At 47.0% G+C, this 25,624-nt stretch overlaps 1 protein-coding gene across 1 annotated transcript in view; it reads left to right on the top strand.

Moving 5' to 3' along the window:
* The window catches only part of DNM1L (dynamin 1 like), a 245,696-nt gene that overhangs the window by 165,750 nt on the left and 54,322 nt on the right, over positions 1 to 25,624 (top strand). Inside the window, exons 9-12 of the mRNA XM_033953060.1 lie at positions 1,778 to 1,984; positions 13,339 to 13,459; positions 19,375 to 19,530; positions 25,467 to 25,556. Of these exons, the coding sequence (XP_033808951.1) occupies positions 1,778 to 1,984; positions 13,339 to 13,459; positions 19,375 to 19,530; positions 25,467 to 25,556 (574 nt within the window). The remainder of the gene's footprint in view (positions 1 to 1,777; positions 1,985 to 13,338; positions 13,460 to 19,374; positions 19,531 to 25,466; positions 25,557 to 25,624) is intronic.

Genomic DNA, 25,624 nt, shown 5'->3' with positions numbered 1-25,624 from the left:
TGATCTAGAAAAGTACAGGACAGTAGTTGTAAGACCAAGTAAAGAGTGTTCTTCAATTACAGTTAGCTTTTTAAATTTTTCAGCAGCATCATTGTCAGCTAAACCTGCTTACCTGGAAAGGCTTATTTTTTAATGCATATTGCTTTTTAAAACACACTAACCAACCTGATTTTGCAGAAAAGGGTTTCACATTTTCCTGGCCCTGGATGATGTGTTTATTTCTTTGGCTTTCATCATCACAACAATGCTGTCCACTATGCTTTTTCCTTCATCCACCATTTGCATTATCCACAAATATAGCCGCTTCTCCATCTTTTCCATTTACTCATCACGGACCACATATGTTTTGGAACTTTCCAGTGCAACTTCACAAATAGACCAATGAATATCTTCCTCTTTTTGCTGGATGGATCAGATTGTGATTCATTAACATTAAACTTTAGGCTAACAACAGAAACAGACTTGCCAGAACAAAGCCTGTCTAGCACATTTTATCACTAAGACGTATCTCATATTTCTTTCTTTTTGGAGCTATTGCTTGCAATTCACTCCTTAGACACTTGGTGGCCATTCTCAAAAGTGAAAACAAAGAAGGCCGATTTTTTAAAAACTCAGGTCTGCAAATAGGCAAACACAGCACGCCCACAGATATGCAAAATCGCGAATAGCAAGAACGGACTGTTTGGCAGTGTTTTTCTTTGCAAGGCCAGAGGGATGTTGGCAGCTCCATAGAATACTCTTCCTAGCAGTTGCACTATTTTTTAATCCAGTAACTGAGGCATTTGTAAATAAAATTTCCTTCCTAGCAGTTGCACTATTTTTTAATCCAGTAACTGAGGCATTTGTAAATAAAATTTCTTGATTCAACTTCTAGAGAATGGTGGTTCTCAGTTATCTGAATAAAGCGTTCTGCATGATTTCTGTGACTTGCTCCTGGCTGATTACCTCCATCTTCTTTGGTAAAATGTTTATGAATTTCCCTTGCTCAGTATATCCAGGTCTTCATCTGGTGCTATGAGCAGGGTTACCAGATTTTCCGTCTAGAAAAGCTGGACTCCTAGACCTGCCCCCAGTCCTGCCCCAGCCCATCCCCCCCACTGCCTTCTCTCATTTGGCAGGACATTGCACATGCGATGCAATGATACGTGCATGTGCGGATGCCCTCCTATACAATTTCAAGTTTATTAAAATTTGATATCCCACCTTATCAAAATTCAAGGCGGTATTACAGAGTTTAAAAGTACAGAGAAAGTATAATAATACCAAACGGGAAAGACAACTAAACCTACAACAAATAAGGCATACAGCAATGAATAAAAACAATGTCTGACTGGTACAGGAGGAGTTAGGGGATGAACTACAAAATTTGGATAGGAAAGAACAAAAATGGGAAAAACAAAAGACAGGGAAGACAGCGAGAATGGCCGGATGGCAAGTCTAGCATAAACGTAAAATATCCTTAAAAAGGACGATCAAGATTCAAAAGCATCTTTGAAAAGGAATGTTTTTAGACTGGTTTTGAAATTGCCTAAGGACGAAATCTCTCTTAAGTGGTTTGGGGCTTTTCAAAACCCGGACAAAGTGCGGGTTTTGAAAAGTCATCCGGACCCCCGGACAGGTCCTCAAAATGAGGACATGTCTAGGGGATCCAGATGTCTGGTAACCCTAGCTATGAGGCAGACATTTAAGAATTTTTATATTCCTTAGCTGTTTATATGCTATTTCATATTTTCTGTAATTTGCAGAGTGGGATTACAAAATATGTTTTTGTTTCTAGATTACTGATGCATCATATCAGGGATTGTTTGCCAGAACTGAAAACAAGGATAAATGTTTTAGCAGCTCAATATCAATCTCTGCTGAACAGCTATGGTGAGCCAGTGGATGACAAGAGTGCTACCTTATTGCAGCTGATCACCAAATTTGCCACTGAATACTGCAATACAATTGAGGGGACAGCAAAGTACATTGAGACCTCTGAGCTGTAAGCATGGAAATGGTGTACCTTAGACATGACACATGCATAGTGGTAACTTTAAAATAGGGATGTTTTACAGAAGTCTTAAGCAGTTCTGTCAGTGTGATCTAATGTTTTTATTTTATGTCTAGAAGTTGTGATCTAATGCACAGCTTCAAATTGTGTAAAACATAGAAATTGGAATTAAATATCCAGGTTAAGATGTGTATAGTTCTAATAGTGTTTTAGAAAAGGATCTGCTGGCCTAGAGCTTTTTCTAAAGTATATGTAGGAATGTAAGTGTATCTTAACGTCTACATGCAGTGAGAGCTTCTGTTCTATAATTATGAACATGGAAAGCATCAACAAGGTTAACTTGGCAGTTTAAATGTATAATTGCTGATACTAATAGTGTTTTCCAGTGCAATCGGTGTATCATTCTGGACAAGCAGGTTATTTCCCCATGGCTGCAAGCCATCTGCAGAAGGAATCCACTGGATTTTTTTCTGTGATCCTTGTACTTCACTGTGAGCTCTACTGCCACCTGCAGATTTTTTCCTTTTGCAAGTGAGCCAGAAGGAGTGTTCTGCTCTGCATTTTTCTTTATTTTATTTGTTATTTTCGGTGTATTCGGTGCTTGGAGCTTACCAACTTCAGTATCAGCTCTGCCTGCGTAGAGAAGCAGACTGCAATCTGCAGCTGATAGGTCAATCCATTGTGGTACCTGCACAGGCAGCAGCACATTGCCAGCACAGGTCACAGTGAGTAAAGCTAAATTTGCTGTTTTTTGACTTTACTGTGGTAGGTTGTTTTTTTGTTTTTGTTTTTAGCAGTTTTAGATGCCAGAATCCTGATAGCAACCATCTTGGATTTTTAGTGAATTTTTTCTTTTTTTTCCCCCGTTTCCTGCATCTCCAAATCGTCTTTCTTTCTTTGCCTCAAAACTTGTTGGGGTGGAGTTCTGTGCTCTTTTACCCCAATTCTATGCCAGTATTGTGCAAATTTGGCACCTGAAGAGCATCCATGTGCCACATTCTGCACAGCACAGGATGGAGAGGCCAGTTTAGCCTCTACTATGTATTCTCTACTAGCTGGGGTGGCTAGCCCACTGGGGTGCCTTTTCTTTTTTCTGGGCCTGGAAACTGTGACCGTTCCACGTGAAAGGAATCAGATGCCCCACAGCTCAAGAAATGCAAATTAGTCATCTCAGGGTGACTCTTTGCTCCCTGGTATAGCTTTCTCTTCAGAATTCATAAATTTAATGTGGAAAGACTTTCAGGAGAGTCATGCTCAGACTGCGCAGACTAGCTGCATGTCAGATTCAGTACATCAGGGCATAACTCTCCAAGGGACATCTGCTTCACCGTCTGTCACTGTCCATGACTTGAGAGACCTGTTTGCAGGGGATACAGTTGATGATGATACTCTCACTATTCCCTTATTGTCCACAGATGCACCTCCTGTAGAGGGGGAGGCTGGAACGCAGGCCTTAAATCCTATTATGGCTTTGATTCCTGGGGATAACCCCATGGTTCTACACATTTAAGCTCACTGTCCTGCCGGATCTCATTTCAGAGTCTTTGCGTGAGTTAAATTTAGACTCCCAGCCTGCTTCTTCTACCTCCTCTCCCTAGTGCAGAGTGAGACTTCAGTCCTCTACATTTCCCTGGTATCTAGATATTAATATCTTCGTCTTAGAGTAGTGGGATTCCCCAGAAGGATCTCTCAAGATAGTGAGAGCCAATCTTAGCTGTATCCTATGGCACAGGACTGTCCACAGCTTTTTAGTCAGCCTAAAGTAGGCTCCTTGGTTGTACAGGTTACCAAGCACACTTCCCTTCCAAGTGAAAGTGGTATGGTACTTAAGGATATGCAGGACCACCGAGTAGATGTAATTCTCAGGAGGCTGTTTGAGGCGGTGGCCATAGGAATCAGGGCTGCTTCAGCAGCGTCCTTTATCCCAGGACAAGCAGGCATGATATTCTCACATGCGGGTGACGTCATCTACGGAGCCCCGATGCGGAAGCATTTTCAAGCAAACTTGATTGAAGATTTAAGTTTGCTCTGCTGCTCCACGCATGCGTGCCTTCCTGCTCCACTAGGGGGTGCATCCCCTCGTGGTCTCCAGTTCAAAATTTTCCGCGAGCCTAGAAGACGTGTTTTCAGGCTCTGCCCCAACTGCCTTCTAGCACCGCGATTTTTTCTTGTTTTTTCACGATTAAGTCGCTGTGCGCGAATTCCTTACCTTTTTACTTGATTCCTGCTTCGTTTTCAACGACCCGGAGGCTTCCGGGTCCCCGTGGCCGCGTGGCTAATCGAGCCGCGGCTACTTTCGATTTAATGTCCCGGCCTTTGACCGGCTTTAAAAAGTGCACCCGGTGCGAGCGGCTTCTTTCTCTCACAGACCCGCATCGCCGGTGCATCCTTTGTCTGGGGGCGACTCATCCAACCGACTCCTGCCCCCAGTGCGCTATTTTCCAAAACCGGGCCCTCCGCCGAAGAAAAGCCCGCATGGCGGATCTCTTCACCCCGGACCAACCCCCCACTTCGGCCTCGAGGTCGGCCCTGGCCTCGGCCCCGGCCTTGACCTCGGCCCCGGAAACCTCGGCATCGCCTCGAGACTCGAACCCGAAGTCCTCGGGACAACAGAAAGCCTCGGCTCCGGGTAAGTCCCCTCTTCCTTCTTCAGGTTCTGTAACAGCGAAGAAGCCAGCCTCGGGGACAACGGCGACGCATGGCGGAAGCCCCATGCTTACAGCCCCGTCTAAGCCCTCCAAGCCTTCGGGCCGTACCTCCACCACACGGGAATACTCTGATACGAGGTCGCCCCCGGTGGAGCGCACAGAGGCAGGGGACATGCCTTCGATGCTGTCCGTGCCCGTCTTCCAGGACCTACTCCGAGCGATGATCACGTCGGAGCTGTCCGCTGCAATAGCCCAGTTTCAATCGGCCTCGACCTCGAATGCGCCAGACCAACCTGAGCCTCGCACCGAACAACCTCGAGGAAAGGTGCGCAATCCTCGCCGCATCCCATCCTCCTCGGACTCCTCGCCGAGACGCCCGAGACATTCCCCCTCTGCGGACCGCCGAGGGGCAAAACGTCGGGCTAGAACGACAGAAACCTCGAACCGCCGTACCTCCAAGAAGGCCCGAGGTTCACCAACCCTACGAGGCCGCTCCCCCACACCTCGTACAGGACCACTAAGGGTGGCTGAGTTATCACTCTCCAACCCGCGTATCCTCCGAACTCCCCCTCGGACGCATTCTCCGAGGGAGTCAGGATCGAGGTCACCAACCCGACATCGATCGGTACCCCTAACCCCGGCATCGTCTCCGAGGGGCTCCTCGAGACGCCGAAGATCGACTACCCCGGAACACTCTCACAGTGCTTCCCCAACCTCGGAGCATGGATCAGAGCATGAACCTCGATACTCGAGAGAAGCCTCCTTATCCTTCTCCACCCGGCGAAGGTCTCGTTCCCTGACCCCGCACGGGGCTCCGGGGACATCTCGCCCATCCTTCACTCGCTTTGTCCAAGACATGGGCCAAGCATTGGACTTAGATCTCCAGTCCGACTCCAGATACTCTAAAGAGTACCTGGCAGAGCTGGATATGCCATCACTGCCCAGAGAGTCCCTCCGCTTACCACCTAACCCGGTACTCCAACAGGCCTTCTTCAGGAACCTGGAGACCCCCTACATGGTCACTGCCGTACCCTCCAAAATGGAGACCAAGTACCGCACAGTACCTTATCCGGGATTCGAGCAACCACAGCTCTCCCACCAATCGCTGCTGGTGGAATCCTCCTTGAAAAAGGCTCACCCGTCCCGTGTCTCAGCAGCGGTACCCCCAGGCCGGGAAGGCCGAACCCTGGACAAGTTCGGCAGGAGACTATACCAAAACGCAATGATGGCCTCTAGGGTGCAAAGCTACACTTTCACCTTCACATCATACCTCAAACACCTCATTGGACTATTGAGAGCCTTTGAGACTGACCTACCGGCCTCCCGACAGGAAACGTTCGGCCTGCTTTTAGAGTCCCTCTCCAACCTGCGCCTTCATCTATTCCACGCGGCCTACGATGGCTTCGAACTCTCCTCCAGAGAAGCTGCCTTCGCTATCGCCATGCGCCGACTAGCTTGGCTGCGCCTGGTCGACATGGACCCCAACTTACAGGACCGGTTAGCAAACCTCCCCTGCGTGGGAAAGGAATTGTTCGATGACACTATCGAGGCGGCGACAAAACGCCTCTCCGAACATGAACGCTCATTTGCCTCCCTTGTCCGGCAAAAGCCCAAACCGACAGCGCCCAGGCCATACAGGGCCCCTCCGCGCCGCTACCCACAAAAGTCCACCCCTGCTTTCTCGCGGCCCCCACCCAGACGTCCGCAAGCCCATCACAGGGCCATGCCCAAGTCCCAACCGCCCGCGACCACCAAACCATCCCCGTCCTTTTGACGGGACACGCGGAAGGGGGCGGGCCCCCTCCGCCATAGTCCCAGACCACCTTCCCATCGGAGGTCGACTCAAAGCCTTTTACCCTCGCTGGGAACAACTCACGACGGACGCATGGGTCCTTGGCGTGATCTCATCAGGGTACTCTCTCAACTTTCGGGCCATTCCCCCGGACAACCCCCCAAGGAATTGCCCTCCCAACAGGACTCAGCTACCTCTACTCCTCTCCGAAGCTCGGGACCTACTTCGTCTGAGAGCAGTGGAGAAGGTCCCCCCCGACCAACGGGGGAAGGGCTTCTACTCCCGTTACTTTCTGGTACCGAAAAAAACGGGAGACCTACGCCCAATACTAGACTTGAGACGCCTCAACAAATTCCTGGTACGGGAAAAGTTTCGGATGCTCTCACTACCAACACTCTACCCCCTGATCGACGAGGGCGACTGGCTCTGCTCCCTCGATCTCAAGGAGGCGTACACACATGTCCCAGTGCACCCCGCTCACCGCAAGTTTTTGCGTTTCCAAGTAGGGGACTGGCACCTACAATACCGAGTCCTCCCCTTCGGACTAGCATCATCACCTCGGGTCTTCACCAAGTGCCTCGTGGTGGTAGCAGCAACCTTACGCTCCCAGGGCCTCCAGGTATTCCCCTACCTGGACGACTGGCTAATCAAAGCCCCGTCCAAAGAAGGGGCTATCTCAGCGACCCAACAGACTATTACCTATCTACAAAGTCTGGGGTTCGAAATAAACTTCCCAAAATCTCAACTACGCCCCTCACAATCCCTACAGTTCATCGGGGCCACGCTGGACACGGTTCGCCTCCGGTCCTTCCTCCCCCCTCCGCGCCTGGAGGCGTTAGTAAGTCTGAGCCGAAGGATCTCTCGGCTGACCTCAGTATCAGCCCGACAGATGATGATCCTCCTGGGCCACATGGCCTCCACCGTCCATGTCACACCCTTCGCCCGCCTCCACCTGAGAATCCCTCAATGGACCCTGGCGTCTCAATGGCGTCAAGACCGGGACCCGATCGACCACTCAGTGACAGTGACTACTTCATTGCAACGATCGCTCCGCTGGTGGGCCGACTCTTCAAATCTTTCCAAAGGTTTGCTCTTCCTCACCCCACCCCACAGCAAGGTACTCACCACGGACTCGTCGGAGTACGCTTGGGGAGCCCATCTGGACGGCCTGCGCACCCAAGGAATGTGGTCAGCACAAGACCGACGCTGCCACATCAATGTGCTAGAACTTCGGGCCATCTACCTCGCAGCAGTAGCCTTCCAACATCTGCTCCGCGACCGAGTGGTTCTTATCCGAACCGACAATCAAGTAGCGATGTACTACGTAAACAAACAAGGGGGCACAGGATCTTGGCCCCTTTGCCGGGAAGCTCTGCGCCTCTGGAAATGGGCAATCTCCAACAACACCTTCCTTCGGGCGGTGTACATACAAGGAGAACAAAACTGCCTGGCGGACAGACTCAGCCGCCTCCTCCAGCCACACGAGTGGTCACTACACTCTCAGGCCCTACGAGGAGTGTTCGAACGGTGGGGGACGCCTCAAATAGACCTGTTCGCGTCCCCTCACAACCACAAGCTGCCTCTCTTCTGCTCCCGGATATACTCCCCGGACCGGCTCGAGGCCGACGCCTTCCTCCTCGATTGGGAGGGAAGGTTCCTGTACGCGTTCCCGCCGTTCCCTCTGATACTGCGGACGCTTATCCACCTGAAAACGGTACAAGCCACCCTGATCCTGATTGCCCCTCGCTGGCCACGCCAGCCGTGGTTTTCCCTTCTACTTCGACTCAGTGTCAGAGATCCACTGCCTCTGCCTCTGTTTCCCTCTCTACTGTCACAGGGTCAGGGTTCACTGTTACATCCCAATCTTCAATCTCTTCATCTGAATGCTTGGTTTCTCTCCCCCTGACTGCTCTCCCCGTGTCTCAATCAGTCAAGGAGATACTGGAGGCCTCTAGAAAAACCTCGACGAGAACCTGCTACTCCCAAAAGTGGACCAGATTCTCAACCTGGTGCTCCTCCCACAGCCAGGACCCGGTGTCGGTCCCCGTCCCCCTGGTCCTTGACTATCTACTTCAACTATCTCATTCCGGCCTAAAGACCAACTCCATTCGAGTACACCTCAGTGCGATTGCGGCCTTTCATCAGCCCCTGGAAGGGAAAGCCCTCTCGCTCCATCCCTTAGTCACTCGCTTCACGAAGGGCCTGCTGAACGTCCACCCCCCTCTCAAACCTCCCCCGGTGGTTTGGGACCTTAACGTGGTTCTGGCTCAACTAATGAAACCTCCATTTGAGCCCCTAGACAAATGCCATCCAAAATTCCTCACTTGGAAGGTAATTTTCCTACTTGCACTCACGTCCGCACGGCGGGTTAGTGAGCTACAAGCCCTGGTAGCGGACCCACCCTTCACGGTATTCCATCACGACAAGGTGGTACTCCGCACCCATCCAAAGTTCCTACCTAAAGTAGTGTCTGATTTCCATCTAAATCAGTCCATTGTCTTACCTGTATTTTTCCCCAAGCCCCACTCTCACCCCGGAGAAGTGGCGCTCCACACTCTTGACTGCAAAAGAGCGTTGGCCTTTTACCTCCAACGCACTCAGCCACACCGGAAAGTCCCACAACTGTTTTTGTCCTTCGACCCAAACCGGTTAGGTCACCCAGTTTCCAAACGCACCTTGTCCAACTGGTTGGCCGATTGCATCTCCTTTTGCTACGCTCAGGCTGGTCTCGCGCTGAATGGTCGAGTAACGGGACACAAAGTCCGAGCGATGGCAGCCTCCGTAGCCTTCCTCAGGTCAACACCTATTGAGGAAATCTGCAAGGCTGCCACATGGTCTTCGGTTCATACCTTCACCTCCCACTACTGTCTGGACTCCCTGTCCAGAAGCGATGGCCGATTCGGCCAATCGGTGTTGCGAAATCTATTTGCTTAAATTGCCAACTTCCCTCCATCCCTCTGCAGTAAGCTTGGAGGTCACCCACATGTGAGAATATCATGCCTGCTTGTCCTGGGATAAAGCACAGTTACTTACCGTAACAGGTGTTATCCAGGGACAGCAGGCATATATTCTCACAACCCACCCACCTCCCCGAGGTTGGCTTCTTGGCTAGTTAAATGAACTGGAGACCACGAGGGGATGCACCCCCTAGTGGAGCAGGAAGGCACGCATGCGTGGAGCAGCAGAGCAAACTTAAATCTTCAATCAAGTTTGCTTGAAAATGCTTCCGCATCGGGGCTCCGTAGATGACGTCACCCGCATGTGAGAATATATGCCTGCTGTCCCTGGATAACACCTGTTACGGTAAGTAACTGTGCTTTGTTACACGTGCATGTCTTTCCAGGCTGCATTATTTGGAGCGTGAAGGTGATGATTTACCTCAGCTCCTTTTATCTGGAGTGGAGCATGTAGTGGATGCTCTCTGACATTATTCATGTCATGGGTAAAGCGTCAGCTTATTCAATCTCTGCTCATAGAATGCTCTGGATTAGACAATGGGCTGGAGATTCCACCTCTAAATCTGCTCTCAGCAGATTCCCTTTCAAGGGACAGTTATTTGGTATGGGTTTGGATGACCTAATGAACTCTGTGATGGTCTGTCATCCCAAGATTTGCCTTTCAGCAGACTTAGGGCCTCTATAGGCTCTGGACACTCTCATTTTTATGGCTCCAGGTGGTCTCGACAATATTCACGTTCCACATCTAGGAGGTTCTTCCAGGGCTACAGGCAGAGGTTTTCTGGATCCAGGTGTACCCAGACCTCAGCTCCCTCCACCAAGAAATTGCAATGGTGCCAGGTTGAGGGCGGTCCCTCTCCAGATCACGGGACGTGTCTCGGTGTTTCTGCAGGTCTGAGTTCAGATTTTGTTTGACCGCTGGGTTCTTTCAGCGAATCCGGAAGTTACATTAATAGGAGGGACTGGAAAAAGGAGTAGTCCTGTGATATTGCCTCTTTGTCGACAAAGCTTCTAAGAGGCTTGTAGGCCCAGGGCGGGAAGTGCAAAAGGGCCAACCCAGGGGAGTCGCAGGCGGGTCTGGTTTCACTCTTCTCAGAAGTTTGTTCACCTGGGTCTCCGTGACGGGTTCAGACTCTTCCATTGCCCCGTCTCTTTATCTGTTAATATGTTGTTTAGGCCATTGTCTTTCTGTAGCTTCATTATTTTCTCTTTGAAGAAGTTGCTGAATTCTTTACTGGTTAGGGAAAATTTGTTGGTGATTTCTTTTGTTTTTTTTCCACAACAAACCATACATTACCTAGTAGGGATGGGGGTTTTTTTCCATATAATTTTTATTGAAAATAACAGGCATTATAGCAATCCAATAATAAACAGGAATAAAAGAAGTCTCTACAGACAAGCCAGTCAAAATCGTAAAGATAGTTTTTCAATATAAATATAACCCCCCCCCTTCCCTCCCAACTATCCCAATAACTAACAAAGCTTACTGATGAGTAATTCCAAACCAAAGCCTAGATGACTGCGAACATGCACAAACGAGGAATTCCAGAAGGGTTCCCAAGTGATTTGTAATTGTGCACCTCCCCAAGAGGTCATATCAGACACCCTCTGTCTCTCCATTTGGAGAAGCTGAATCATAGCTGCCCTCCAATGTTTCAAGGTAGGCCATCTTACCAAGATAACCTTCTTGCCCAGTAAGTGAACTCTATGCAACAAGCCTCTCATGCCTTTAGGAATTGGGGCCACCACAGAGCACACAGATAACAAAATACTTGGTGATAAGAGGCAGTGAGCGTGCCACAGAGAGGAAATATGTGCCAAGATCCTCTTCTAGAAGGACTGTATCAATCAACATGAGTAAAACATATGGCCCAAAGAGGCTCCTTCTTGTACATTTTGGGCAGCGAGAATCCGCTCGCAGGCCAATAAGCAATGCTTGGCTCATTTCCTATTTATCAGACAGGCAATGTTCATGCTGTTCAGCAGCACCTCAGCATCACCATGGGTACTGACCTATGTCACTTATTATGTTCAATATCTACCTCAAAGCAGGCCAGAGGGAAACTGCAATACAGACCAAATGTAGAGCAATAGCAGATGCAGCTCGCTATGTTGTTATTGTTCAATATATCTATCTCAGCCGCTAGCTGAACTAATTCAGTTGATGGACACTCGGTTCTACATTTGTGCTACTCATACTCATTGACCTTGACTTAACCCACAGTCCTGGATAAATGGACTACCTGTCTAACACTAATTTAAGAATGGACTTTAAACAGCAAATTTGCTTGAACCAAAGTCAAACTAAATTTTTAGGTGTCCCTAATACACATAGCTGACATCAAAATCTCTTTTGGAGAATGCAAACTCCTACTAAAAATCACAAACCAGGAACCTTGGAATACATCTAGATTCAACACTTATTCTTACCCCCAAATCCAAGCAACCTTCAAGACCTACTTCTGTCATTTGTGACAGCTACACTGCCCCTCTTCTTACATTGAGAAGGCAAGTCTTGTGTCAGTTGTACATGACATGAAAACATTGAGACTGGATTACTGTAATGCACCCACACTGGTCTGACTACATCACACCATTTTTTGTAAAAACTTCATTGGCTAGCAGTCCGATCTTCAAGGCTCTTAAAGGAAATAGCCCAGAGTACTTGAAGAACAGGATCTCCTTCTACTTTCCTCTGAGGTCCCTAAGGTCATCCCAAGGAGTATCCTTAACTACACTAAAGGCATATTATTTTTCTCAGGCATTCTGTTCTTAGTATAGAATAGGCTCAAAATTGTACAGCACTATATATATTTTTTTTAACCCCAGCCCTATGTTTTTTCCTTTTCCCCTCTTTGGAATTTAGTTCTTATTGTAACCAACCTCTATTTCTTTCTTTTTATGTCTCAGATTTTTGTAATATATGTATTGATTTATTGTCTTTTGTTATCCCTCCCCTTTTTATATATCTATTATATTGTAAACTGCTTAGATTTTAATTTTGGTTTTATATTTGTGGTATATCAAATAAATTGAACTCAAACTTGAACTTACACCTTCTCCAGAGGACATGTACAATGTGGTAGCCCCCACACTTTGGAATGCATTCCCTGAAAGGCTTTGCTTAACACAAGACTATGTCTACCTCAAGAAACAGTTGAAAGCTTGGATCTTCAACCAGACCTTTAATAGAAGCAGCAACTAACTTGCTAAACACACAAACACATACATTCTAAATTAGTCCGCTTATATTCTTACTCCTCTTATTATCTCTTGTCTACCTATATGTTCTATTTTTGTTTATACCCAATGCTGTTTTATTGCGTATTGTGTTGACATTGTAATATAGCATACTGTGCCATACTTTGTATTGTAATGTGAATATTTTTACTGCTATAATTGTCTATTGCTTATGTTTGACTTAGACTTGCTGTACATTGTTTTAAGTGAATTCCTTCAGAAAGGTGGTGAATACTAAACATCTCTGACACTGCACACTCCACCATCCACATGAGTTTTGACGCTAAGTTACCTCCACCTTCTACCTTGAACACCACTCTTTAAGCAGTACCAGTTTATTTCTTCTTGTATTGTACCATCTCTCAAATTGTTTTGTAATATACAGTATTCCCTGTACTATACTAAATTGTAACTCTTAATTGTACTGTAAGTTGCTTTGAACCTATTTAGGCATAGTGTGACTCATAAATCCTAGATTAGATATATTTAGGTGTTCACATCTATTTCGTTCTGAAATGGAGAATGCATTTTGTAAATTTTGGTTCTGCAGAAATCATGATCCATTGCCACCTGCACGTAGATAAGATTACACACGTAGATAAGATAACACACACAAATACTGGTTTAGACTCATGGAAATTGTGACTAGGGCTTCTAAAATAGCTACCTAAACTAAGTTTTCCCTGTTGAATCATTTTTGTTCTTCAGGTGTGGAGGAGCTAGAATATGCTACATTTTTCATGAGACCTTTGGACGCACTTTAGAATCTGTTGATCCGCTTGGGGGCCTTAACACAATTGATATTCTGACTGCTATTAGGAATGCTACGGTGAGTTGTCATCTTATTCTTACTTGAGTGCACTGCTTTTGCATTTTTAATTTACATATATTTAGACATTCATAATTTGTTTGCTTCTATGTAGCATCTAACTGGTGACCAGTTCTCTAATGTATGTTTGTATGTAAGTGCCTGAATTTGTTGTAGTAAAGACAAAATGTGAATGCATCAGGTTAGGTAGACAATTGTTGAATCTGAGTGAGACACTTTATTTGAAACTCCCTTGTGGGATGTTTAAAATTGTAATTTAAAACTTCACCTTAAGTTTAATGGAGTGGAGGCATGGCCTAGTGGTTAATGCTGCAGCCTCAACACTTTATGGTTGCAGGGTTCAAGCCATTGCCCAGGAATGTTAGTCAGATTGTGAGCCCACCAGGGACAGATAGGGAGAAATACTTAAGTACTTGAAACATAGAATATGATGGCAGAAAAGGGCCGTTGGCCCAACAAGTCTGCCCACTCAAAGAACCCTCCCCCTAAAAGATCCCTCCCCTTAAGTATTTCCCCGGAGTGTACCCATATTCTTATCCCATCGTCTCTTGAAGTCCAGCACTTTGTTGGCTTCGACAACCTGACGTGGAAGACCATTCCAATGATCAACCACCCTTTCGGTGAAGAAGTACTTCCTGATGTCGCCATGAAGTCTCCCACCCTTGAGTTTGAGCGGATGCCCTCTTGTTGCCGTGGGACCTGTAAGGAAAAAGATATCTTCCTCCACCTCAGTACGGCCTGTAAGATATTTGAACGTCTCTCTCATGTCTCCCCTCTCTCTGCGTTCTTCGAGAGAATATAACTGCAGCATGCTTAGATGTTCTTCATACGGGAGATCCTTGAGTCCTGATACCATCTTAGTGGCCATTCGCTGAACCGACTCCATCCTTTTTACATCCTTCTGATAATGTGGCCTCCAAAACTGAACACAGTACTCCAGATGAGGTCTCACCATGGACCTGTACAACGGCATTACAACTTCAGGCTTTCTGCTGACAAAACTTCTTCGGATGCAACCCAGCATTTGTCTAGCTTTGGTTGAAGCTTTCTCCACTTGATTGGTAGTCTTCATATCTTCACTGATGATTACACCCAGGTCCCGTTCTGCGACAGTTTTTGTTAAGGTTTCATCATTCAGGGTGTATGTTCTGCAGGGGTTACTGCTACCAAGGTGCATAACCTTACACTTTTTGGCATTAAAGCTCAGTTGCCAAGTACTAGACCATTTTTCCAGTAAAAGTAGGTCCTGCCTCATATTGTCGGGCACGGTTGCGCTGTCCACTATGTTGCATAGCTTAGCGTCATCGGCGAATAATGTAATTTTACCTCGAAGTCCCTGGGGCTGGTCTCGTACAAAGATATTAAATAGTATCGGACCCAAGACCGAGCCCTGCGGCACTCCACTGGTCACTTCCGACGTTTCTGAGGGAGTACCATTTACCACCACCCTCTGAAGTCTACCACCGAGCCAGTCTTTAACCCATGCAGTCAATGTTTCTCCTAGTCCCATTGTATCCATTTTGTTCAGTAACCTACGGTGTGGGACACTATCAAAGGCTTTCCTGAAGTCCAAATACACCACATCCAAGGACTCTCCCCTATCCAGTTGTTTCGTTACCCAGTTAAAGAAGCTTATCAGATTGGATTGACAAGACCTTCTCTTCGTAAAACCATGCTGGTGGGGATTCCTCAGCCTTTCGTCATCCAGAATCATATCCAACCTGTTTTAATCAATGTCTCCATAAGTTTACACACTATTGATGTGAGACTCACCGGTCTGTAATTTTCAGCCTCTGACCTGCATCCCTTTTTGTGGAGCGGAATGACGTTAGCAGTCTTCCAGTCCAAGGGGACTTTTCCCTTGTTTAGAGAAAGATTGAAAAGCACAACTAACGGCTCTGCCAGGACATCTCTTAATTCCCAAAGTACCCTGGGGTGTAGATTATCCGGTCCCATGGCTTTGTTCACTTTTAGCCTCGATAGCTCATGGTAGATGCTGCTTGCGGTAAATTCAAAATCCCGGAACGGGTCCTCCGAGCACTCCCTTGTCTGCAGCTGCAGTCCGGATCCCGGCGCTTCACAGGTAAAGTAGCCATTGAGTAGTTCGGCTTTATCTGAGTCTGAGTCTACATAGTTACCATCAGGTTTTCTGAGACGCACAATCCCATCTGTGTTCTTTTTTTCTGTCACTAACATATCTGAAAAATGATTTGATAGATAGGGAGAAATACTTGAATGTAAACTACTTAGGCTATAGCAGTGTATAAATACTAACTAACTAAATAAATGAAGTACAGTCTGTTCTCGTTATTCACGCACTCCCAGTGTGTGATTTTGTGTATCCATGGTTGCATCAATTGCTACCAATAGTCCCCATCTAGTATGACATATTCGCATTCCTGAATCTTCTGGTGATCAATCCCTTCTCGCAAGAACTCTTGTAGGAAACTTCATTTGTATATCTTTTTGCTCCTTGGGATGGGAAAATGAGTTACCACTGAGATGGGGAAAAATTTGTCCCCGTGTCATTTTCTAGTTCAAACTCAAGTTCTTTTGTTCCCCCCCCCCCCCTCAGATCAGTTTCTAGACTCCCTGGCAGGGCTAAAGTCAGAGCGACAATTCAAAGGCTACTGGTTCTGGAAGCCATAGAACGCGTACCAGAGGAAGAATTGAGTTCTGGCAGATATTCAATATTCTTCATCATGCCCAAACGAGACTCTGAAGTCTGGAGGCTGATCCTGGATCTCAAAGCGGTAAATGCGTCCCTCAAGGTACCACGTTTCCGCACGCAGACGGTGAGATTGGTATTGGTGTTGTGGTGTCAGAGTAGATCCTGCCTCCCTGGATCTCACAGAGGCCTAGCTACACATTTCCATCTTTCCAGACGAAGGGAAGTATTTATAGTTCCATGTGTTGAAGCAGCACTTCCAGTTCGCAGTTGTTCCTTTCGGGTTGGCCACAGTGCCATGGACATATTCACCATCTTGCGCAGGTCGAAAAATTACACTGACTTCCTACTGAGGGAAGAGTCCTCTTCAAATATGGATGTCTCTTCTACAAAGCGCTACAGGGCCTATCGCCCAACTGCCGTACGGCTTAGTTCCAGTTTGCCTGGTCCAGCCGCATCACTCGCCATAAATAATTTTTCTCCTTCCCCTCATTCAAAGGTTGTACTAGAAAAGGTTCTTCAACAAACTCCTATTATATCAAGCTGCTTCTTGGGATCCTGGAAAGGCTCTTAAAAACATACCTTTTCACCAAATTTTTGTAACCCCTTCCTAAGAAGTACATATATGTATATCTATTATTGTCTGCTTGAGGTCAGTGTTCTGTTGTAGCTCACTGACAATAGTCAGCCTTCCACTTTTATAAACCACATAGAACGGAAAGGCTTTTGTGATATATAAATAAAAATTTATGTTATGTACCTGGACAATTGGCTGATCAGGGCCCGATCCAAAGCCGAGAGCAGATTAGTGGTTCGCTGTGTACTCCTAATGTTGCAAGATCTTTTTGTATAGCTCCCCAAATTGTAAATTACTGGAATAGCCCAGTCATCTTTTCTGCATCCTAAACCCTAAATTGTAATTCTCCAATCTTCTTGTAATCCTCCTGGAAATGTCCAGCTGTTTCTTTTGTAATCCGCCCAGAACTGCAAGGTACGGGCGGAATAGAAGTCATTAATGTAATGTAATGTAACTTCCAGAAGAGCCACCTAGAGCCGACGCAGAGCCTGGAATAGCTGGGGGTCTGGTTTGAGACGGAAGCAAACAGTGTTCCTCCCAAAACCCCTCAGGAGAAAAAGCTTCTTCAGATATGTGTGTTTCAGATCACTCCTGTTCTGTTGGCCTGGTTTTACTTTACAGGTTTTGGGGGTCGATGGTTATGACCATGGCCGTAGTTCCCTGGGCAAGAGCGCACTTACCACCCTCTCTAGGAGGTTCTTTCTCTCTCCCTTCCCCTCCACCCAGAGGAATTCCCCTCTGCATATCGTCATGGGTGCTTCTGATGATGGGCGCCAGCCTCTAAGGCATCCAGTTGAAGGCCATTGGACCCCTTCCCAAAGGAAGTGGTCAATTGACTGATTGCAGCTCCGGGCCACCCAGCTAGTGCTCCTGGAATTCAGGAGCATACTGCAGAATAAGGCAGTTTGTTTTCTCAGAAAATGGTGCAGCAGTGGCCTATATCAATCACCTAGAGGTGCACCAAGAGTGCCCCTCTTTGCCTGTAAGCCCAAATTCTGTTTTGCTGGGCAGAGGCTCATCTGCAAGCACTCTCGGCAGCCCATGTGGCAGGAGTGAACAATGTGCCAGTGGGTTTCCTTAGCCACAAGATTCTGGATCCTAGGAAATGGTCGCTTTCCCAGGAAACCTTCTCCTGCATAGCGAATCAGGGTGTCCGACCGTCGACCTGATGACTTCAGCCACCAACAAGAAAATGAATTGTTTCTTCAGTCATAGATGAGAGCCCAGAAATGAAGGTTCTGAACGCCCTGGCCAAATACAGGTTGTCCTTATGTCTTCCCTCCCCTTATAGGCCAAATTCTCCTCAGGATCATGATGCACAAGGGTCTGCTGGCACTAGATGATTGGCCCAGGTACCTGTGGTATGTAGATCTAGTACATCTAGTAAGTTTCAGCCTTCCCTGTTATCCTCGGCTTCTCACACAGGACCCCATTGCCCTTCAGGATCCAGAACCCTTTGGTCTTATGGCATGGCTCTTGAGCATGCAAAAACTATTCAGATGCAGTGATTTCCATTATTATGCATTGTAAGAAAAAGTCAACTGTAGTGGAGTACACTAAAGCATGGAAGTGGTGTATTCAGAGGAACAAGGACCCGGGCTTGGCCACGATCCTGATGATACTCATCTTTCTCCGAGAAGGTCTAGAAAAAGGACTAGTGATTGGTTCCCTAAAAGTTCAGATAGCTGGGCTCTCCTGTTTTTGGGTCCAGGGTCAGCAGGGGCACCTTTGCTGCGCATCCTGATATCACCAGATTTTTGAAAGAAGCACTCCGGCTCTGCCCTCTGGTGCAAAGACCTTTTCTGATATGGAATCTTAATCTGGCTCTCCTGGCCTATGATATTAACAATACAAAAATAACAATCATCGAAGTGGTTTTTCAGTTCCTTCCAAAGCAGTGGTCTCAAATTCAAACCCTTTGCAGGGCCACATTTTGGATTTGTAGGTACTTGGAGGGCCTCAGAAAAAAATAGTTAATGTCTTATTAAAGAAATGACAATTTTGCACGAGGTAAATCTATTTAGGTTCAAACAATTTTTATTGATATAGCTGATAAATCTTTCCTTTTGGCTAAGTCTTAATAATAATATTGTAATTTATAGCTAAAGAGACATATGATTAAGAAACTGTTTTATTTTACTTTTGTGATTATGATAAACATACCGAGGGCCTCAAAATAATACCTGGCGGGCCGCATGTGGCCCCTGGGCCTTGAGTTTGAGACCACTGCTCCAAAGCATTGGTACCCCAAATTTCAAGATCAATATTCTCTTTCCGCAGTTTTGAGACATAACGTGCACTATTGGAATCTAACCTCTATTTTCCCATAAACTCAGCATTTTGTTATTCGCAATTTTGCGGTTCAGGAACCTTTTCTGGAACCATACTACCACAAATAATGAGAATGGATTGTAAGCCCCTATAAGAAGGGATGAAATACAAGGATTATTTCAAATGATAAGTTAAAACTAGTTCATGTGAAATGTTCTCTCTCCCTCTGTGGTAGTGAGATGTTTTCTTTTGTTGTCTAGTCAATTTATATTATTACTGTTGCTTTAACATAGAAGGAGAAATAAATTCAATGCTATGACAAGGCTAGGGTTTTCTTTTTGATGTGTGCACTAAATATGCTATTTTATTTGCTTGGTTTCACTTTGGCTTTTTTGCTAGGGCCCACGGCCTGCATTGTTTGTGCCTGAAGTTTCCTTTGAGCTGCTGGTAAAGAGACAAGTGAAACGTTTGGAAGAGCCCAGCTTACGCTGCGTGGAGCTTGTTCATGAGGAAATGCAAAGGATTATCCAGCATTGTAGCAATTACAGCACACAGGTACCAGACATCTGAAACTCAGACAGTTCTGATGAGCCACTGCACTAGTACATTGTAAAATAACACAACTAAAGGAGGATTGGAGATATGAGGGGGAAATATTTTAACAAATAGGTACCCGTGCTATAAAATACTTTTGCACAGATTGCTGTAGAAATTCCTTAGTGAAATTGAACTACAAGCTTCTTCAGCTAGGGCCCACCAAAACCATGTTTAGTATATTGGAAAACTTGACTATCTTTCAGTATCCAACTACTAAGCAATTAATAAAGGACATGGATGTGAATTTCAGATAAAACTGTTCACTTGTAAGGTTGTATGAGAGAATGTGCTAAAGTGATGAGGCTGAACAGGCAAAATCCCAGGGTGTTTCCCAGGTCCCTCTTGATTCAGTCAGGCCTTAGCTTCAAGTACCTCACACTTCATCCAGCCTCTTCCCAGAAGGTGTACCACCATATCATCATAGGTTTGTATTTTCCCTTCTCTTCCTATTTTCTGTGGTTTCTTTATTCTCCTTGGTCTTACTCCCTGTATCAAACCATTCAAGACCACAGTGCCCATTTTCTGCTTTTGTCACTTTACTAGCCATTTGTCTGTTACTCTTGAGCTTCAGCATTTTCTTTCTTTTACTTATCCATGTCCTTTTGCTCTGAGTACATTTTATCTTTGTCACAGTCACCATACCTCCAATACTTTTTCTGTACTCTTCTGCTCCTCCTTTCTATTGGGGATGTCAATCTTAATCTTGGCTTTCCGAGGAAACTCTCACCCCAACTGCAGATCAAACTGCAGCCCTCCAATATTAATTCCTCTCCTTCTTTCCTCTTCTCTCCTTTTCTTGTGTGCTATGTGGAATGTCTGCTCTATGTCCAATAAGCTTGCTTACATCCACAACCTCTTTCAAACTATGCATCTTCTTATTCTAAGACTTGGCTTGTTTCTGAAGGCTCTGCTTCAATTGCTGCCCTCTGTTATGGAGGTTACCTTTTTTTCCTGCACATTTTGCCATATTGGCTGTGGTGGTGGTATTGGACTGCTTCTCTTTCTTTCATGTAGGTTTCAGTCCCTTCTTTCACCTCAGTCTCTCTCTCTCCTTTTCTTGCTTGAAGTCTACTCCATCTGTTTATGCTCTCCATTACCACTCTAGGAAGCTTTCATTTATCATCCCCGAGTCCTGGCTTTGTTTCTTTCTTGAACTATTCCCCTTTTCCCTTATTCTTAAGAACTTTTAGCAATCATGCTGGTGACTTTTCTCTGACTCTAATTCAGGCTTGTCCCACCAACCACAGCTTCTCTGCCTGTAGAAGCTCTGTGAAGTCCTCCAGAGGATCCCTGCTTCTATGCTGCAACTGATCTTGAGCTGTGCAATGCCAGAAGTTGAGGCTGGTCCCACGGTATCAAATATCGGGAGACTTAATATTGCGAACCAATTTTAACTTCCAGTGCCAAACCCAGTCGCAGCAAAGAAGAAGAGATCTCATGGGAGTGCTATTCACAACAGGGAGGATACCAAAAAACATTTCAGCATGGCTGGATGCATTGTGACAAGGAAAGGAGAATTCCCTCGAAGCATCATGGCAGGAAGGGATCCCTAAAGGATCTGTAGCAGGGAGGCAGGGACCTCAAAGCATTGCAGTAGGGAGGCAGAGACTGGCAGGAACGCAAGGATCCATTCAATCAATCAAGTGAGGAGAGAAGACAGGATGGAAGGCAGCATGGGGGAGGGGTACATAGAGAACTAGTAAAGGTTAAGGGGTGCAGTAGGTTGGGGTGGAAAGACAGGCGATGATGAGAGGAAGAAGAGGTGGTACAGTGACAAGGGTAGCTGGGTAGAGAGAGAAAAAGAAGCAAGGTTATAGCAAGAAAAAAAACAGGAGATATGCCCACTCTCTCCTACCCCGAAGGTGTTCGCCTGCTCCACGAAAAAAAGTAGGAGGGATGCCCACTACATCCTGCCCCCAAATACCTCCCCCCACCGAAGAAAAAGGCAAGAGGGATACCCTATCCCTCCTGCCACCAGATGCCCCCTTCTCTCTCCAGGCTCCCATACCTTTGACGTTGAGAGTAGGAGATACTGAAAACACCTCCTGCTCCGGCTCCTCCGCGACGACACTAGGCCTTAGGCCCCTCCCCGGTGCATTATGTGATGCATGGGGAGGGGCCTAAGGCCCTGATTAACTCAGATGCCAAAGGAGGAGCCCGAGGCATCTGAGCCAATCAGGGTCTTAAGGGGGAGGTATTTGTGGGCAGAAGGGAGTGGGCATCCCTCCTGCTGGTTTTTTTTTTTTTCAGGGAGCTGGCAGGCGCCTTCGAGGCAGGAGGAGGGAGTGGGCATCCCTCCTGCTATCTTTTTGGGGTTAGGGGGGGCAGTGGGTCGGGTAGTGTGCAGAACATCTGTTCCATTAAAAAAAAAAAGCAGAAGCCCTGACAGCAGTGACAGGAGACTGCTTCCCCTGTCACTAATGTTAGAGCATTGTGTCAATTGCTCACTGAGTGATTGAGTCGGTGGTTTGCATGCAAACTTAATAGTGAATCAATCGCTGTTGGAAAATCAGCCAGAATCAGCCAACAGCAATTGAGTTGGTATAGAAACATAAAAACATAGAAATAGATGGCAGATAAGGGCCCACGGCCCATCTAGTCTGCCCACCTTAATGTCCCTCCCCTACCTTTGCCCTGTGAATAGATCCCATGTGCCGATCCCATTTGGCCTTAAAATCAGGCACGCTGCTGGCCTCAATCACCTGTAGTGGAAGACTATTCCAGCGATCAACCACTCTTTCAGTGAAAAAGAATTTCCTGGTGTCACCTCGTAGTTTCCCGCCCCTGATTTTCAACGGATGCCCTCTTGTTGTCGTGGGACCCTTGAAAAAGAAGATATCTTCCTCCGCCTCGATGCGGCCCATAAGATACTTGAACGTCTCGATCATGTCCCCCCTCTCTCTGCGCTCCTCGAGCGAGTATAACTGTAATTTGTCAAGCCGTTTTTTCGTATGGTAGATCCTTGAGTCCCGAGACCATCCGGGTGGCCATTCTTTGCACCGACTCCAGTCTCAGCACATCCTTGCGATAATGCGGCCTCCAGAATTGCACACAGTATTCCAGGTGGGGCCTCACCATGGATCTATACAATGGCATAATGACTTCCGCCTTACGACTGACGAAACCCCTTCGTATGCAGCCCATGATTTGTCTTGCCTTGGACGAAGCCTGCTCCACTTGATTGGCAGACTTCATGTCCTCACTGACGATTACCCCCAAGTCTCGTTCTGCTACCGTTTTTGCTAGGATCTCACCATTAAGGGTATAAGACTTGCATGGATTCTGGCTGCCCAGGTGCATAACTTTGCATTTTTTGGCATTGAAGTTGAGTTGCCATGTCCTAGACCATCGCTCCAGTAGGAGTAGGTCGTGCATCATGTTGTCGGGCACTGAATCTTCGTCTGTTGTGCATTTGCCCACTACATTACTCAGTTTGGCGTCATCGGCGAATAATGTTATTTTACCTCGAAGCCCTTCTGCCAAGTCTCTTATAAAGATGTTGAATAGGATTGGGCCCAAGACTGAGCCCTGTGGTACTCCACTAATCACCTCCGTCATTTCGGAGGGGGTGCCGTTCACCACCACCCTTTGGAGCCTACCTCCAAGCCAGCTCCCAACCCATTTCGTCAATGTGTTACCTAATCCTATAGAACTCATCTTGCTCAGTAACCTGCGGTGTGGTACGCTATCGAATGCTTTGCTAAAGTCCAGGTACACGATGTCCAGGGACTCCCCTATATCCAGCTTCCCCGTTACCCAGTCAAAGAAGCTGATCAGGTTGGATTGGCAGGATCTTGTTAGTGAATCTAGCCCAAAGTTCTTTTCTCCAAGGAAAAAGAAAAATAAACAGCCAAAAAGAAAAAAAACTCTGGCTTTAAGCAGTTCACCACAGTTCTGGAAACAATAATGCCTCAACTTCCATGGTTTCTTCAAGTAATGGTTCAAGTAAGACACTCACCTCCTTAGGTTCCAGAGAATTGTCCTGAGTTAACTCACACTCTTCCTCAGGAGCTAGTATTTCCACATCTTCAGGCTGTGGTGGAAACAGAGCCTCATTCTGTGTGTCTGCTTCCTTGGCATTTTTCCATCTCTCATTTCCAAGATCATGTGCAGCATTTTTCACTATTGCCCACCAGCCCCATGCCCAACATGTCTCCTTCTATCACCCCTCTCCAGCACCATGCCACACCTCTCCCTCCATCACTATGTCCAACATTCTTCCCCCTTGCATCCCCTTCAATCTATCCCTCTGTTCCCTCTCCATCACCATAGCCAACATTTCTCCCTCTCATCCTTCTCTTCCTCATGTATCTCTACCTCACTCCTCTCTCTCTCTCTCTCTTCTTTTCCCCATGTGCACCATCTTTCCCTCACACACTCATTCCCAACAAATTTCTCCCTTTCTATTCCCTCCCTTGTGTCCCAAGTTCATGCCGTCTCCTCCTTTCCTTCTGTGTCCTGAGTTTGTGTCCCCCCTGCCTTCCAACCTTTGATCCAAATTCATGCCCCTCCCATATCCCAATGTGGTCCACCCCCTCCCCCACTCTTTTCTCCCTTTGTCCCACGTTTTCCCTTCTCTTCCTTACTTATTCAGGGCTGTCCAGTTGGGCATGCCCCCCCTCCGCCGAAGCCAGATCAGCACTGACAGCACCCCTTGCACTTGCAGCCGCCTGCGAATCCAGCAGGCACTCCTTTTCCCTATCGACCATGAGTCCGGCAGTCCCCCACCCTCGCACCTGGCCCCCCTCCGCTGAAGCTGACTGGAGAGCTTCCCTCCGATGTCAGAGTTGACGTCAGAGGGAAGCCTTTCTGATCAGCAAGGGATCCCAGGCAGTTACATCAACCGTCGGACACCGTCTTCCTTCCAGCTTGGCTGCTCCTTATCTTCAGCACTAGCTGCAGTTGTTTGCCGGGACAGCATGCAGCGGCTCTTGCACGCTGCCGACTCGGTTCCAGTTCAGGCACATGCAGCGTGAAGAGCCACTTTGCGCTGTCCTGGCAAACAACTGTGGCTGGCGCTGAAAATAAGGAGCAGCAAAGCTGGAAGGAAGACAGTGTCCGATGGTAGAGGTAACTGCCTGGGATCCTTGGCTGACCAGAAAGGCTTCCCTAGGACGTCAGCTCTGACATCGGAGGGAAGCCCTCCAGTTGGCTTCGGTGGAGGGAGGCCTTGTGCGAGGGTGGGGGACTGCTGGATTTGTGGGCGATAGAGAGGATGTCATGCGGGCGACTGCAAGCGCGAGGGGAGCTGCCGGTGCTGATCTGAAGGGGAAGGAAGGGAGGCAACTCGGCAGATCCTTTACTGCAGGGACAAGGCCATTAACCGCCCCATGGAGCGGTGAATGGCCTTGTCCCCGTACCCGCAGCAACCAGTTAATTATTCCCCCCATTCCTACGGATTACCCGCAGCTAGCCGCAGGTAACAGTCATTCTCTACACTAGACCCACCCCCAGGCCTGCCCAGTTCCACGTATCCCAGCCCCGCCCCCCGCTGCCTGCTCTCATTGGGCAGGAGGGTATCCACACATGTGAGGATGCCCTCCTACCTGATGGCAATTTGTTGGAAGCTCAAAAGAGGACATGTCTGGGGGAAATCTAGTCATCTGGTAACCCTAGATATTTTTGATTTCAGATAGTAGGTATTAATGTCCCTTTAGGGCTTGCAGCCTAAATTTGTACCTGATGCAATGGAGAGAAAAGTGAGTTTGCCCAAGGTAGCAAGGAGTATCAGTGGGATTTTAATCTTGACTTCCCTGGTTCTCAGCCTGTTGCTCTAAACACTAGTCTGCTATGAAAAATAATACCCACATTTGATCAGCATGCAATACTCAACCTTTAAATCACTTGGATTTTCTTCTTTGGTTCTGGGTTTTTTTTTCTTCTATCTGATCCAGGAATTGCTGAGATTTCCCAAACTGCATGATGCAATAGTTGAAGTAGTAACCTGTCTCTTAAGGAAAAGGTTACCTGTAACAAATGAAATGGTAAGTCTTTATACAGAGCTGTCAGTACTTGTTATACCATAGAGTACACATCCATAATTTATGGCAAT

This window comes from Geotrypetes seraphini, chromosome 7, assembly GCF_902459505.1.
Source record: "Geotrypetes seraphini chromosome 7, aGeoSer1.1, whole genome shotgun sequence".
Taxonomy (NCBI): Eukaryota; Metazoa; Chordata; class Amphibia; order Gymnophiona; family Dermophiidae; genus Geotrypetes; species Geotrypetes seraphini.
Note: the sequence above shows the minus strand (reverse complement) of the source record. Positions and strands in the feature narration are given on the sequence as shown.